This window comes from Papaver somniferum, unplaced genomic scaffold (assembly GCF_003573695.1).
Source record: "Papaver somniferum cultivar HN1 unplaced genomic scaffold, ASM357369v1 unplaced-scaffold_150, whole genome shotgun sequence".
NCBI lineage: Eukaryota > Viridiplantae > Streptophyta > Magnoliopsida > Ranunculales > Papaveraceae > Papaver > Papaver somniferum.
The window spans coordinates 5299118-5317351 of NW_020624377.1; the positions used below are offsets into that span (position 1 = coordinate 5299118).

Consider the following 18234-nt stretch of genomic DNA (forward strand, 5'->3'; position numbering starts at 1 on the left):
GTAAAGACAGCTTTTCTTCATGGTGACCTAGATGAAGAAATTTACATGAAGCAGCTAGAAGGATTCAAAGTAAAAGGCAAGGAATAGATGGTGTGCAAGCTAAAGAAGAGTTTGTATGGTTTAAAACAACCCCGAGACAGTGGTACAAGAAGTTTTATAACTTCATGCATAGAGGTGGTTACTCACGGTGTAATGCAGATCATTGTTGTTACTTCAAAAGGTGCGGTTTTGACTACATCATATTATTACTGTATGTAGATGATATGTTGGTTGCCGGAACATCTCTACAAGAAGTTGAGAATTTGAAGAAACAATTAGCAAGTGAGTTTGCTATGAAAGATCTTGGTGAAGCAAAGCAGATTCTTGGTATGAGGATCATAAGAGACAGAGCAATGGGTGTACTTATACTTAGTCAGGCTGAATATATTGAACGAGTGTTGAAAAGGTTCAATATGAAGAATGCTAAACCAGTTAGTTCTCCACTTGGAAGTCAAATTCGTCTTTCAAGTATGCAGAGTGCGAAGAAAAATGAAGAAAAGGAGTACATGGCTAACGTACCATATTCTTCGGCTATTGGAAGTCTAATGTATGCTATTGTGTGCACGAGACTGGATAGTGCACATGCAGTGGGAGTAGTGAGTAGATATGCAAGAAACCCAGGAAAACAACATTGGGAAGCTGTGAAGTGGATTCTCAGGTATTTGAGAGGTAACACAAACGTACCATTGTGTTATGGAAGAGGTGGTTCTATCTTGAGGGGTTATGTGGATGCAGACTTTGCAGGTGATGTAGATAAAAGGCGAAGTACGACCGGTTATGTTTATACTATGGGGTCAGCTGCAGTGAGTTGGAACTCACGTTTACAGAAGTTGGTGACATTGTCTACTACGGAAGCGGAGTACGTAGCAGTAACAGAAGCGAGCAAGGAGATGATTTGGTTACGAGGTTTGTTAGATGAGTTGGTAAAGGAACAACGAGATAGTGTTCTGTTTAGCGACAGTGAAAGCGCTATACATTTAGCCAAGAACTCAGCCTATCATGCTAGGATGAAGCATATAGATATTCGTTATCATTTCATTCGGGATATCTTAGAAGAAGGAGAGTTGAATCTCGAGAAGATTCTTGGTTCGAAGAATCCGACGGATATGTTTACCAAGGGAGTTACATCAGACAAGTTAAAGCTCTGCAAGGCTTTAGTTGGTCTTTCAGAATGAGTTTCTGGGAAGGGAGCCGCACTGACATGAAGATGTTTTAGCACCGTCAAATCCAAAGTTGAAGAAAAGAAGAATTGAAGACAATCAATGAGTCTTCAAAGTGGGAGATTGTTAGTTATTGAAGACTAATTATTTCCTAAAATTAGCCGTGGTTATTTAGGGAAGGGGTTTCCTAAACCGGCTAGAATTCTTGGTGGCCAAGTTTGTAACCTATATAAATTGGTAATTATGCCTTGTAGAATAACATTGTGTAGAAAACGATTAAGAGATCGGTGAGAGATTTCTTGTATAGCTTTTAGGGCTAAAGCTAGGGTTTCGTTGTGAGAGCATATTGGTGAGGAACAAGAGACAAGGTTATCGTCTCGGGTAATTATTATGGTGTAACCAAGGGTTTGCTGGGATTCACACGACGTTGTAATCGTATTTCTTCATAGTGGATTTGAGTTGGTGCGGCTCAAAGTGGACGTAGACAATATATACAAGTTGTATGTATTGGTCGAACCACTATAAATCTTGTGTCTTGTGAGTTGATTTATCTTTCTCGTATTTTCGTAGTTGCTTGTGCTTGGTTTACTTATTATTCATCATAATATCTCAAGATCTGTTATTTTGCGGTTGTCAGTGATTCCCTAAGAAAATCCTGACAAAGGTCTATGATTTGATCATCAAACCAAGGTCTTTTTCATGATTACGAGTTTTCAACCAGAACTGTGAAAAATGTCTCGGTGCAGAGTCCATTATCGATGATGATCGGTAGCAATTAAAACTTTTTACAGTAATATTTATCGACAATTTCATTCAACAAGAAATTTGCACTATAATTGGATTAACAACTGCACGTATGCATCTTTTTTCTACCTCTACTACTGATTATTATTTAGTCACCCAATCTCTCGAATCCTATATTCATTTCGATGGTCTCCGGTGCAGAGACGCTTTCGAACTAATCGAAATGAGATGGCACAAACGGAGTGAAATAGTGAACATAAAGCTGCATTTTATTAATAACACATCCAGTACATAACATACTTGACTCGACCACTTCTACAGAACTGACACAACAAAATCTTTGAAAGTAAGAACATACCAAATCGCACTAGTAACATACCTAAAAATTACTGACAAGGCAATATAAGCAATTCATATTTTCCGATCATAATAACCATAATCTTCAGGCGGCCGATGAACCGGAAATCTCAATCGACTTGACTTCAGGCTTCTTCTGCTCAACTTTAGGAACACAAATAATAAGAACTCCATTCTTCATAGTAGCTTTCACTTCCTCCATTTTAGTATTCTCGGGCAACCTAAACCTCCTCAAAAACTTGCCGCTCCTGCGTTCAATTCTATGCCACTTATCATTCTTCTCTTCACTTTCTTTACTCCTTTCTCCACTTATTTGGAGAACTCGTCCTTCTTCAACTTTCACTTCTTCTTTCTTAACACCAGGAAGATCAGCTGTGAAGACATGAGCTTCTGGGGTTTCTTTCCAATCAATCCTCGTGTTTGCTAATTGCGATGTTTCTCTTGCAACATCAGAACCACCACCTTAGCTTCCATGAGAATTGACAAAGAGAAAGGAGAACAATCCAGTTGATTGTTGTGCCTCTGCAAAAGTTATCCCTATGCAATCATGTATTTGATTGAAAATAGGATTAAATATTTTGTATGACAAGGATAAAGTCTATGATGTTGTTATGCATATAATGATGCAAAGATATAATAGATCCTTGTATGTTATCCACGGTATAGATCTTCATTGACCCATTTTATTATGTATTGACGTAAAGGATCCATTATGTCTCTTATGTTGAGCACCTTACAACTAAAGTCGATTAACCTTGGCTTTGTTGGTTGTTCCGTAAGATGTTATATGTTGAGCATTATAAACTAAATCAATCATCCTTGATTATTTAGTTTTGTACTCCATAAGTTCCTTCTTATGTTGAGTACATGTGCGGTTAAGATGGTCATGTTCCATGATAATCTTAGTCGGGGTTCCATAATCTCTTATGTTGAGCCAAAAATAATTAAATTGATTACCTCCGTAATTAGTTTGGTTATTTGCTTGTATTCCGATTAGATTAATTATAGGTTCTCTTGTAATTAATCTAATTGAGTTCATATATTCCACAAGTTCTTGTGTTGAGTATATGAACGACTACACTATCATGTTCTATTGGTTAATGTAGTCACGTATTCCGTAAGGTTTTCCTTATGTTGAGTACTTGAACGGTTAAGTTAGTCACCTACGTATGATTAACTTATTCGTAGCCTGTTGCTCCGTGAGTTTACTTATGTTGAGCACTTTCAATTAAATTGATCACTTTTGTGGTTTTGATTTAATTGCATATTCCAATTAGAATTTTCATGGATTTACTTGTGAGTATTTTGGTTGAGCTTTGTATATAAAAAATCATTCTCATGGTTTTTGGTGTCCAAATAAAAATCCTTTTTTTCTTTTCGAAATTAAGGTCGCTCTTGTTGTTCCTTTGGGAATGACATCAAATGGGGGAGAGTTCTTTTGAACTTGTGCTTAATGGTAATATCTTGCGCGGAGTGCGGCTGTGGAATTTTATAGGGGTTATCCTGCGTCTTAAAACTCCTTGATGAATGGTGTTAGCTTCGGCTATAAGATTGCATCTAAATTAAGATGATATGTTGTCTTTCTTTTGGTCATGAAATATCTCTTGTGGAAATTTCATTATGAAACCGTTCTTGTACCTTTGCCAATTTTATTGAAAAAAAGGGGGAGAAATATTATAGGTCACACTACAAATATATATGGTTTTCGGATCATTATGTAAGGGGGAGTGGTTTCCATGATCTAGATGGAGTATTGGCTAAGGGGGAGTGATACATATCACCATAGTATTATTGTTAAAGTCGTGACGAAATTGGACTTTGATGTTCATAATAATAATATGACACTGTATAATAATGATCGAGAATCTCAATTTCTCTCATTTTTATAGCTATGGATCTTCAACAACGATGATACTAAACTTAAAACCTTTGGGATCATTGGAGTACTTGGAAGGACGAAGATTTCAAGGAACATTGAAGATTGGACTACAGAATAGGAGCCACTAAAGTTTATCTTTTTTGTATTCCATATGTATTAATAGTTTTGTCACTAAAATTGACAAAGGGAGATATTGTTAGAGCATAGATCAGTCTACCTCGCATGCGTTGCTATATCAAGCATGTTTGTCAATTTTAGTGATCAAAACTATAAAGTCTTGATTTCTAGCCTATTAGCTAAGTCTCGGACTAGAATAGGAAAAGTGTAGTTGAGCTCAAGGACTTCATGGTGATTCAATGACAACGACAAAAATCTACACCAAGGAACCGTGGAACTTCATCAACAAAAAGGTATGTGAAGATTTGAACTTATCTATCACTCGAAAGTCTATCTATTCTTCTCCCACTTCTTATGAGACAAAAGTCGTATGCTATATAAACTAGATCATATACACTTGATATTTCGAGCTGAGTATTTATTGCTTATCTTTTACTCGAAATCTTGTGTTGGTAAAGCGTTTCGCTTTGATCAGGTTTATCTTCACCTAGTGACGAAAGTCATGAAAGTTTCAATCACTTTGGAAATTTCTCTGACTAGAAAGGTTTGTTGTTCTTCACGAATGAATATCGCCCTCTGAGAATGTTTCAATGATTGAAATGAGAGTTTAGATTATATAACCATGTATTCCTTGAACCAAAGTTTTCGAACTTTGTTGATCAAGAGAAATCGGTAGGATTGCAGAAATTGTCTTGTCAATTCCGCGAACCCAGTCCGCAGACTCAGTCCGCAAACTGATGGAAGTTCTCGACCGAGAATTTCTGCTGGGATTTCCAAAACTCGTTTGTGTGCTAAGTCCGCGAACTGGAGGAAGTTCTCGACCCGGGAATTTCTGCTGAGTTTGGAAAACTCAACCGATTAGCTTAAGTCCGCGAACTTGTTTTTGAACTTAAGAGGTTATGATCTAAAGATGTGCTCTGAATATGAAACATTAATTATTAAGGAATGTTTTATGAAAACCATGGCTATAATATTCATGAGCCGATTCTAATCGAACCGAATCATATTTGTTTTAATTGTGTCTTGTGTAGTTATATAAGATCTCATAGCAATTGAACAACTCTTAACTAGTTCATTTGAGTCAATTGAACTAGTTATGGTGAAGAAGAACATGATTAATATGAGATGCTCATATGGTTGACCTTTTAGGTTATCATGTTGAACCAACATACGTGTACTCGTTTGGGCATGGTTTTTCTCAAACCCAGTAAACGTGTACCCAATTGAATGTGACAATCTATGTCTTTCGATCTAACGGTTGAGAGATATTGGCTTGAATCTAAATCAGGTTTTCATCTAACGGTGAATAGAGTTTGCTTTGTACCTAAGGAAAATCCCTGATTTGAAGGCTATATAAAGGAGACGTCTAGCATTGAGCAAACCTAATCCCCATACGTTTGTGTGCTACTAGTGCGCTCGCTAGAGTCGATCTCCATTAACTCTTGAGTTTCTTCTCTAAACTCGGGTTAACGACTTAAAGACTTCATTGGGATTGTGAAGCCAGACCGATACTACTTTTATCGTAGTTGTGTGATCCGATCTTGCATCTTCTATCGTATGAGTACAATAGATTGATTGGATTGAGATCGTGAGAGTTCTACGATAGGCAAGATAAAGAAGTCACAAACATCTTCGTCTCACTGTTTGTGATTCCTCGACAATCCGCTTGTGTAGTCAAGAAGGATTGTAGAGAGGTGATTGATTAATCTAGGCTGTTCTTCGGGAATATAAGTCTGGATTATCAATTGGTTCCTGTTACCTTGATTTTATATCTAAAGACGGAACAAAACCTAGGGTTTATCTGTGGGAGACAAATTTATCCTTTTGATAGACTTTTCTGTGTGAGACAGATTCGTTTATTATCAAGTCTGTGATTTTGGGTTGCAACAACTCTTTGTTGTGGGGGATATCAGCAAAGGGAATCAAGTGCGCAGTGTGTTGCTGGGATCAGAGGCGTAGGAGTACAACTGTACCTTGTATCAGTGGGAGATTGGTAGGGGTTCAACTATAGATCAGTCTGAAGTTAGCTTGGAGTAGGCTCGTGTCTGTAGCGGCTTAATACAGTGTGTATTCAATCTGGACTAGGTCCCAGGGTTTTTCTGCATTTGCGGTTTCCTCGTTAACAAAACTTCTAGTGTCTGTGTTATTTCTTTTCCGCATTATATTTTATATAATAGAAATAATACAGGTTGTGCGTTCGTGATCATCAACTTCTCTAATCCAACTTTTGGTTGTTGATTGTAGTTGATTGATCCTTGGACATTGGTTTTTGGTACCGTCCAAGTTATCTCTCTTTGATAAAGACTCGCTATTGATTTTAGCTTGAGTAGAAATCAAATCGAGAGATTGAGATAATAACTCCTTGAGATACTTTTTATCTAGATTGAGTCTGACTGTCTAGTTCATTATCTAGCAAAGTATTTCGGAGTTAGTCCATACAGATTGCTAAGAGAAATATTGGGTGGTGTTGTTAGACCCCCGCTTTTTCAATATATATCCCACGCTCCAGCAATAGCAGTTTCTTTGTTTCTGCTGCTAAATTTTTCTTGTATCTTGCTAGAAGCACATGAGATGGTTTATTTTTTAAATGCCTTATAATTACTTCTTGAATTTGAAGAACAGTAGATAGTTGCTCAGTTAAAGCCTTAAATCTATTACCATCATCCATGATCAATCCAAGGAAAGACCGTCTCTGATACCACTTGTAGTGATCTACACTACAAATGAATGATCAGGCTCAATCTACAATATCTACACTGTGAGATTGAAGGTAAAACCCCAAAAGAGAAAGAAGAACACATCAACACAAATTCTATTCGATAATGTCCAAAGGAAAACAGTCCCAGTACATATTAGGGTAATAGGATGGCACATGTGCCGGACGCATGCTAACAATACTAAGTACACCCAGGGTGCCCTTATATATGGGTGTCCTATAAGACATGGGACATGACAGTTTCTTTCCAATCGATCCTTATGTTCGCTAATTGCGATGTCTCCCTTGCAGCATCAGAACCACCACCTTGCTGTCCAGTCAGAGCACCGGTAGAGAAAGGAAATCCTTGGAATGGATCCCAAATGTCAAGGGAAAATGGATCAAAAACGTTACTCCTTTGGTTGCTGATGAAACTTGGGATGATCGACATTTTCGGTATTCTAGCAAATAAGAACTTGCCGCTTCTCCGTTCAACTCTATGCCACTTATCATTCTTCTCTTCGCTTTCTCTACTCCTTTCTCCACTAATCTGTAACACTCTTCCTTCTTCTACTTCAAATTTCACTTCTTCTTTTGTAACACCAGGAAGATCTGCTCTAAAGACATGAGCTTTTGTGGTTCTTTCCAATCAAACTTGGTGTTTGCTAGCTGTGATGTCTCCCTTGCAGCATTAGAACCACCACCTTGTTGTCCAGTCAACGAACCGGTAGAGAAAGGAAATCCTTGGAATGGATCTCAGATGTCAATAGAAATTGGATCAAAAACGTTGCTCCTTTGGTTGCTGAAGAAACTCGGGATGATCGACATTTTTGGTTTTCTATCTAATAGAATTGATGGAAAGGGTTTATCAAAATTGGATTTGGATTTGGATTTGTAGAGAGAATGTAGATAGATTGCTAGTGTAGTGAGTAACACTTTCTTTGCTTGATTTCTTTTTCTGATTGATGCGCTGAATGTCTTTGTTGGGTGGGAGTATTTATAAAGAGGTTTTGCTTAGAATGACGAACACATTTATTCTGGTCAAATCTTGAATTTTCGATAAGGAGCTAAACTATTTAAAGTTTCTTCTACTGGTTTCTAGTTTATACAACATTCTGGGTATTGGCGCATCATCATCACTGGACACCGAATTAAGCCGAGCCCAACTCTAGACGAAGTGCATCTCGGTAGTAGTACATACATGTGGCTAGCGGTATGGTCTATTATGTCTTTTTTTTTCTTTTCTTTTTCTTTTTTTTGTCCTGAAAATGGTCAAATTGGAGAGGTGACGCGTAGTCCTCATGGCTATATTGATCGTGAGAATCTGAGATATAGTGACGAAAGTCATGTTGATTATTTTAATAACTTAAAAATCGCTTTGATGAAAAATAGTTTGTGAATGACAACTATATAACATCCTCTAAGAAAGTTTCAATGATTGAAATGAGAGTTTAGAAGATGTAACCATCTTTGGATATAAACATATTGTGTTTTTCACATTTCTGTAAAAGTCAAAAACCGGGAACCCAAAATATGCGTACCCGTATGCGTACTAGCAGTTGTTGAAAATCCGGGTAAGTATGTGTACCTGTACGTATACTGGCGGAAAGTTCACATCCGTTAATTTCTGCTGGAGTTTGAAAGTGAAAAACAAACTCAATTCGGTTACTTTAGTACGCGTACATGTTCGCATACTTAGGTAGGTTACTTTCTAAAATCGGCTTCGTCATGAACTAAAACATTTATATAATAAGGAATGCAATCTTTGCAAACCGTGGATATAATGTTCATGAATCGATTCGAGTGAATCAAAAACGATTTTTCTTCGATTGTGTATTGTATACTTCTATGAGATCTAAGCAATTGAACAACTCTCTAACTAGTTCACTTGAGTCATTTGAACTAGTTATGATGAAGATGAATAAGGTTGATATGAAAGTGCTCATATGTCTAACCATTGGTTAACCATTGTTGAACCAACTAAATGTACACGTTTAGGTACGGTTACTCAAACCTAAAATGACGTTACATTTCATTTATGTATAACAAGCTAAGTTCGATCTAACGGTTGAAAGATATTAACTTGAATCTAATAAAATATTCTCTAATCGTGAATATTGAATACTTTGTTACCAAGGTAACTTAGATTGCAAAATAGTTTTGTTCCGTTATAAAGGAGAAATCTAGCAACTGGGAAACCTAATCCCAACATCTGTGTGATACTAGTTGTGTAAGCTAGAGTCAATTCTCCTTTATCCTTAGGTTTTTCAAGAAACCTTGTAAGTTAAAGACTTAAAGACTTCATTGGGATTGTGATGCCATACCCAACTATTTTCTCTGTAGTTGCATGATCTGATTTTGCTGTTTATATCACGATTGAGTACAATCGTAAGATTGGCTTGAGATTTATATCTTTGATAGGCAAGATATAAAATTAGTCACAAACACCTTCGTCTCATCGTTTGTGATTCCACAACATCTTGTTTCGTTAATCGATTAAGATTATTGTAAGGTGATTGATATTTCTAGGTTGTTCTTCGGGAATATAAGTCCGGTATATCAATTGATTCCTGTTCGCCTTGATTTATCAAAAGACGGAACAAAACTCGTAGGTTTTTATGTGGAAGACATATTTATCTATTCCTATAGACTTTTCTGTATGAGACAGATTTGTTTATCAAGTCCTCGACTTCGGGTCGAAGCAACTCTTAGTTTTGAGTGAGATCAGCTAAGGGAGTCAAGTGCGTAGTATGATGCAACATTGGGATTTTTCCAATATGCCTACGCGATGTGCCTTCCTTGGCACCAAATATGGCATCGGTCCAAATGCGTCTCACTATGCAAAGGAAGCTTTGGTTGAAGCTTCATCACAAGAAAATTGTGGCGCATATTTTAGCATGCGCCATGCTAAAAACATGGGGTGTTAAAATCCTGTCGGGATATGAGACGTAAGAAGCGCAACTGTACCTTGAATCAATGTGAGATTGATTGGGGTTCAACTACAGTCCATACCTAAGTTAGTTTGTAGTAGGCTAGTGTCTGTAGCGGCTTAATACAGTGAGGTGTTCAATTTGGACCAAGTCCCGGGGTTTTTATGCATTTGAGGTTTCCTCGTTAGCAAAACTTCTGGTGTCTGTGTTATTTCTTTTCCACATTATATTTTGTTATATAAATGAAATATAAAAGGTTGTGCGTTAAATCGATCAATTGGTAAATCCAACCTTTGGTTGTTGATTGAAATTTATTGATCCTTGAACATTGGTCTTTGGTACCGTTCAAGTTATCTCTCTTATATTCAACCGGGCTCGCAAATTATTATTTGTTTGATTGCGGATTGAATTGAGATATTGAGATATAACTCTTTGATATACTTTTCTTAAGATTGAGTCTGACTGTCAAGTTGATTCTCTTGAAAGTATATTGGAGTTAGTACATACAGATTGCTAAGCGAAATATTGGGTGAGGTTGTTGGACCCCACTTCTTAAAACATGTGTATAATTAAGTACACATTAAAATTCAGCATTTCCATGTTATATACATGGAAGAAGCTACATATTAACCAAGAGTGGCTTCCGCCCCTCTAAAAAAATTATATTCTTTTAAAAGTCCTTGAAATTCCCTAGTAATTTATAAGAAAAAAATTATTATTTTCCCCCCTTCATTTAAATTTCTTTAAGTTAACCCCCTTTAAATTAAATTTCTAACTCCGTACCTGGCTATATAAGGACCTCGAATTTCGGGAAAAAGTTACTAATCAAATGAATAAGTTCTTGACCTTTATAATTAATTGATACATTCTCTCGCTCTACAGTCCTTTCAACAATAGTGTATGACTGCACTTCATCTAAACCCTGCAAAATTATTATAACAATTCAATTAAATTATAAAGTAACAAAAAATTATTACTCAGGGATTCTAAAAGTGTAACCAACTAACCTAAACAAACACCATCTGTATTGTACACCAAGAGGCTTGCTTAGCACCATCAGTTAGTTGTATTTCATACTCTGACTATTGTTGCGCTTCATTGGGGTCAACATGTGTACAACCAAGTACACATTATATATCAACATGTGTACAAATATGTACACATTAGAAATCAATATGTGTACAATTATGCACACATTGAGTATCATAACGTGTACAACATGAAAACATGTATGAATCAACAACAGCCAGATCACCAAGTCCAACAATCATCAGTTAATGTAGTGGCTATTGTGATAATATTATTGACCAATTTTAACAATAAATGTCAATGAACCCTCTCTCGATAAGCAACGTAAAATAAAAACATAGCAAACTGAGGCTCATGTTTGGTATGCAAATATCTTAGACCACGAGAAATTCCCACAATGATATTCATTCGCCTTCTCCAAGATAATTGACATCCTTCAATTCACCGACCAAAAAAAAAAAAAAAAAAAAAACTATCTTAGTACAGTGTCACTTGAACATGATTTGTGTACAAAGAAGAAGAAAACAGATACTTACAGTGGAGGTACTCATAAAGTGTTCCATTAGATGCACATTCAAAGACGAGCATCCTTGAAAATGGATTGCTTTCTCTGCAATACCCAAATAGTTTTCCAGTATTTTCATGATTTAATCTTTCAACGTCATCAACGTGAAACATTTAATTACAAATTAAAATCTAAGAATTGTTTATAATTCCTTTCTTCTGTTCGTTTATATTTTATGATAGACTCTAATGCTGCAGTAGCAAGTGTTTCACTTAGATTTTAAGACCAGAAAAAGGTTAAACTACCTCTCTCTGGAAATAAACTTCGAGGTAAATCTTACTCTGGACTAGAGCAACATTATTCGAGCAGCTTGTGAAGATTTGAGCAACATTATTTGCTCTCCCTGGACTAGAGAAAATAATGTTGCTCAAATCTTCACAAGCTACTTCCAGCTCTTGTTTACTTAACTTTATTATATCCTCCAGCATATCAGATTTGATCACCCAACAACAATGAAATCAGATTTATTGTCATTTTACATAAAGCTTGATCAAAACTCAAAATTACATAAGAAATTAGTTTTTATGTTGTCAGACGAACCTATGTACATATAAATTGGTTCGTTCTAATTTTTCACTTTCTTCCAAGGGATTCGAACATGACACTTCCCTTTACATTTTTGACAGCTGCTAGAACAGCACAAAGTAAGATGATAACTGCAAGGATTCCAATTACTATTTTTACTGCCAGAAGCCATGCATGTTATGATTTTTTCTGCCGGTTAGATCCTTTTTGGCATACTGGTTGCCCACGTTGGCTGCGTGGCTTCCAGCAATATGAGAAGCACCTGAGATGTACATATTATTTAAGTATGACAATATTATATTATTATTATGACTTGCTATCTAGAATGAGTAAGAACTAAAACCTAGAAAGATATCCATAAAGAAAATATTTGTTATAGATATGGAACAAAAATTTAAAATGGAAGTAATTCTAGTGTTAAAATCAACATGTGTACAACTATGTACACATTAACAACCAACAGGTGTATAATTATGTACACGTAACAAATAAACATGTGTATAATTATGTACACGTTAAGAATCAACAAACCCGTAATCTCTCGTTACTGATTTATTTTCTCCTTTCCATCTGTTCCCAGTTTAGCATGCCCATTAAAATTAAAAGCATTAGTGCTCCTGGACTATTGTACAGCAGGATTGAGAAAATGCAGTAACGTTAAGAATATATGCTTACCGATATTATTGTTGAATTATCTTCTATGTTGTATATCTGACCTAGATTTGAGAGGTTGTTGGCAATTTGGCTTGCATCCGTAGATGGAAGTTCATGTGATCAAATAGAAGGAACATTTATTAATCCATAGAGAATATGATTATTTGAATGGATTGATACATTAGTAAAACTGTGTTTATATTATGTGAATTAGATCTAGTTCTTCAACAACTTTGAATTTTAGTTTAACTTACTACTGCATTTGGAAAGATGCTTGAATTGATGCTTATTGGAGAAGTATTGACCCAATTGACATGTTGGAGCAATCAAACATCCCTAACATCGTTGCAATATAAAGGTAACAAACAGAACTATATCCTTATTAAAGTTTTAATTTGTACTAAATAAATAAACCCTTGAAGATCAAGCCTAAATATACACCAACTAGAATCTGATCCTGAGCTCACCATGCTGGCCTTCTTACAAAATACAGATAGCGCAGCTACCGTATCTAACTTAATCCTGGGAACATAGACTACACTTTTCATACCAAAAGATGTTGTATATCAAATAAGAGATCATTGGTTCCACTGCTAAGATACTCAATAGTTTAATAATTTATATCAACTTGTAGAGTGTTTGATATCCTAACCTGTTTCACATTGTCATAAACAATTGAAGAATATGTGAAATCAATGACAACGTCAGTTGCTTTTGACTTTCATTCTATAGACGATGCATATGAGGAGGTTATATCCAAAAGGAACGATTTGAACTTAAATTAAAAAATAGAACCAAATTTTTGTTGCCACATACTTGAGATATTGGACTCAAGGCCATCATAATATCTTTTATTATGGGTATTTCCAGAGTTTCTTCCATACGGAAAAACCTAGTAAAGAAAATATGTGTATGGATAAACATTCAGGAAATACTAATCAAGTTCAAAAGAAATGAAGGTGAATTGAGATTGAGATTGAAGTTGAAGTTGAATGATGAAGTAAGTGAATCAATTCTCCTAATGTTTACATGAATCGATTATAGAAGACATAGACGGATTGGAAAAATGTAGATTGAAGTTGAAAACTAAAAATAGATTACCAATGTTGTAGAATCAGCGAATCAGATCTAGGAAGAACATTTTTTTTTGCGGTTTTATGAAGAACCTGAGACGAATAGCTCCATAACTACAATTGAGGATATCGTAAAACTCATGGAAGAAATGCCAATTTTGATCACCAACAGAAGATGATGTGATGAAGAAAAAATAAAATTAAACCTTAATTCTTACCAAAGACCAGATCAAATTTGTTGTGGGAGCAGATACATAATTTTTTTTTTTGAGAACAATCATCGCCTGCATCAGAAGATGATGAAGATTCAACAGTTGCTAACAGAAAAATGCAAAAAGAAAGAAAATAAAATTGAATAGTGTACAATTCTCATATAAATGGCATTTTTTCTATTAGAAGAATGTGATTTTCGAATGAATCGTTAAAAATGATTAACTCGTTTCTAAAATGTGACATTTGGATCTCCGAGTACCATGCCTGGGGAGGTTGTACTAAAAAGTAAAGAGCCCAACTAATATGGGATTAAACGTTAATTTCTACTTCTTCCCCCACTCCAAGTCACTTCCCCTACCCCCAGTCAATATGCCTAGTTCCAACTCAGCCTGGTGAGCTGAGTCAGTTGAACAACGCCACCTTTCTAAGTTTTGTTTCTGTTTTTATTTTCCTCCAAGGCAATTTAGCAGGGTGATTACCAGCACCACAAGGTAGATACTACTTTCAGGTTGTATCTTGGGATGCAATTCCTCTGGACCTCCCTCCGAAGAGACATTTAAAGGGTCAGTCATTCTGAAATTAGAGATCATTTCTTGTAGCGTATTGATGGACTGGTGCATATATAGTTCAACATAGTTAGAGTTAAAACATGTAGGTCATACAATGGAAAAGAATATGAGTAGGAAGAACATGCACTGAACTTTGATCATGTCCATGCAATGGAAAACAATTTGACTCCAGTTGCTCGTGTGGTAGAAATTTTAAAAGCGGAGCGGCTAATGATGAAAAGAGAGAACGAGATTCAGTTGTTGTTTGTTGGTAATGCAGTTCTGTCGTTTTCGAATTACTTGACATTGATCTTAATAGTCAATCGGTTTTTAATGTAACTATTGTCAAGTAAATATCTTGTTGTTGTATTGTCTCGACCTCATCCGTAAACAATCACACAAGTTATAAGACTTAAGTAGTATTGTCTCGACTCTTTCCATAGACGATCACTTAAGATACCAGACTTATAGGTTGACATTTAAAAGATTGCGGTGTATTTGGGCATCCTCGTCTTTTCATAGTACACCACAAACTTTTTCGTTCAGTAACCAGTATAGATAATCCTTGTACAATCTATACGTTCAAAAACGAAACTGTATTTAAGATTCCTTCGACAAGATAAATCTAGTATATACACGAACTGTTTTACGAACCGAATTCCAATAACAACAAGTCTTGTAATTTTTGAGAAGAATCATCGCCTGCATCAGAAGATGATGAATATCCAGTGGTTGCTCACAGAGAAACACAAAAACAACGAAAATAGAGTTGAATAGTGTATGATTCTCATATAAAGGGCGTTTTTGCTATTAGAAGAATGTGATTTTGGACCGAATCATTAAAAAAGGATTAACTCGTTTCTTTTTTCTTTTTTTGATCGGTAAAGAATTTGATACTGGCAAGTTTCGAACTCAGATGACTGGTATAATCACGCAGTGACTTTACCATTGTACTACAGTGGCACCTGTAGATTAACTCGTTTCTAAAATGTGACATTTGGATCTCCAAGTACCAGGCCTAAGGAGGTTGGAATAGAGAGTAAAAAGTCAAACTAATATGGGATTAAACGATAATTTCTACATCTTCCCCCACTCCAAGTCACTTTCCCTTCCCCTAGTCAATATGCCTAGCCCGGTGAGCTGAGTCAGTTGATCAACCACTTTTTTAAGTATTGTTTCTGGGTTCTTTTTTTTTTTTACTCCAAGGCAATTTAGCAGGGTGATTACCAGCACCACAAGGTAGCTACTACTTTCAGGTCGTATCTTGGAATGCATTTCCTTTAGGCCTCCCTCCAAAGAGACATTTGAAGGGTCAGTCACTATAAAATTAGAGATCATTTCTTGCAACATATTGATGGATTTGTGCATAGTTCGACATAATCAGAGTTAAAAGAAGTAGGCCATGCAATGGAAAAAAATCTGAGTAGGAAGAACATGCACTGAACTTTAATCATGTCCATGCAATGGAGAAGAATTTGACTCCAGTGGCTGGCGTGGTAGAAAATTTAAGAGCGGAGACTACTAATGCTGAAAAGGGAGCACGAGCTTCAACTTTTGTTTGTTGGTAATGCAGATCTGTCGTTGTATCAAGCTTAAGAATATCTATCTGAAAACTTTCTCATACTCAACGAGGATTATGCTCATTAATGATTATTCTTATGGGCTTGTGGCTGTTTTCTAAGTCTTACTGTATTAGTGTTTCATTAGTTTTTCTACATGTCTCTTGATCTTTCATTATTGGAATTTCTGTTCTATATCTATTTCATGGGTATGAAGAGGGTATGAAGATTTGTCTAAATTGTAATGTTGATACTTTTTCTGTAAATATTAGGTGGAAAACAATGTGGTACAAGGACTTTGGAATTAATTCTGATATTCGGATTGGTAGACTTATTTCCATGTTGTTAGATTCTGAATTTTAGGTAGCTCTGATATTCCAGGTACCCGATGCATTTTTTTTTACCAAATCCAATTCATTCAAAATTAATTTATAGAAAACTAAAAATTTGATTTACCAAAACATTATCCCAAATTCTTCCATAAAATCCATATGAACTGCATAAGTTTGGTAGTGAACAGCCGAATGCAAAAGCGCACTACTGGCAGTTCCGATAATAAGCGCGTAGTATTACATTCCAATTATTAATGCACATTCAAAAGAGGTATATCTATCTATGGAATAACAAAAGCAACACAACGTTGAACAAAAGAAACTAGAGCAACTGAGATAACTTAAACATCATTTGTGCCTGTTTTATAACGATAAGTCCTTCAGAAATGTTGTTTTATAACGATAAGTCCTTCAGAAACGTCCACCATATACAGCTGCGGGTTCTTTCAAATTGCATTTAGCTTGTGATGCTTCCAAGTTGTAGTGCCTGTAGTAAATAGAAGTATCTTCGCCCTCCAGTTTATATGCATCCCATCCTCCCCTCTTAACAAATGTCTTCGGCTTCTTTGCTATTTGTTTCACGATGTAGTTCCAGTTTAGATCAAGAATATTATCATAGAACTTGACACCCACAAAATCCAGACATCTTTTTATATCATTCAGCGAGTCTAGAGGAATTGTGCCGATTTGAAGCACAGGACATCTGAAGTCCTTAAAAACAATAGTCATATCAATTTCTTGAGGTCTAAGCCTCGCCAGATTAACAATTTCAATGTCTCCTAAGTCGACCATAAAGAAAGGTGTATTTGTAACATGTACTAGCAAAGATACGGTCAAGACAAAGATGTCTGATTGAAGACAAGTATGGAGTTTCTGCATACTTGTGGGTTTGGAGATTTGGAGTAGAAAAGAGCTCACTTTGGTTTTCTATAATTGAAACAAGTATGGAGCTTATGCATCTTTGTGGATTCCTGACAAGGTTACAGAACCTTATGGATCATCGTGCTGGAAACCAATCGTCAAGCAAGCCGCTAAAGTATCTCAGTTCTCCTCATTGGTGGTGCAAAATGGTGCTAGTATATCTTTTTGGTTTGATAGGTGGGTGGGTAATTTTCCTCTTAAGCTTTCTTTTCCCGAGATTTTTAAAATCAGCGGCAAAAAGAAGGGTTCCATTTCTTCTCACATCTATGCTAATGATAATTTAGTAAGCTCCAATCTTCACTTCAAGAGAGCTTTATCTGACAACGAAGCTGAACAATTTATTACTTTATTGGATATGATTGGACCTGAGCCTCTGGTACTTAATACTTCAGAGGATAGAAGAAGGTTGACTCTTTCTGCCACATGTACATTCTCTACTAGCTCTCTTTACAGCCTTACACCCTTGTGATGAAATTCCACAGTTCCCTATATAAAACCATTTGGAATAATAAGATCCCTACCAAAATATGCTTCTTCTTATGGCTTCCCTCAGATGTCAGAATATTTCCAACTGATAAGCTTATAGAATGGGGTTATCACCATGTGAACAAATGCTTTATGTGTCATAATGCTGAGGAATGTGGTAGACATCTATTATTTGACTCTCCTCTTTCAAAAAGGATCTGGAACTATCTCTTGCTATCATTTGGTCTAAATGGAATTTGGCCATCTTCGATTCTGGTACTTCTGCAATCATGGGAAACTTTCAGATTTCAGTGTATCGATAAAAAAGATATGGTTTCTAATACCTGCAGCTGCTCTATGGACAATTTGGAACGAAAGAAACAAAAGAATTTTTGAGGATAAATCCTTGAATAGGGACCAACTATGATA

At 36.0% G+C, this 18234-nt stretch overlaps 1 protein-coding gene across 1 annotated transcript; it reads right to left on the reverse strand.

Annotated features, from left to right (window-relative positions):
* Nucleotides 1-2385: 2385 nt before the first annotated feature.
* On the reverse strand, nt 2386-7442 carry LOC113336135 (17.8 kDa class I heat shock protein-like). The gene is made up of 2 exons (XM_026582126.1): nt 7319-7442; nt 2386-2762 (listed from the first exon to the last, which is right to left on the reverse strand). The coding sequence occupies exons 1-2, from the start codon at nt 7440-7442 to the stop codon at nt 2386-2388; spliced, it is 501 nt and encodes a 166-aa protein (XP_026437911.1).
* Between the last annotated feature and the right edge of the window lie 10792 nt (nt 7443-18234).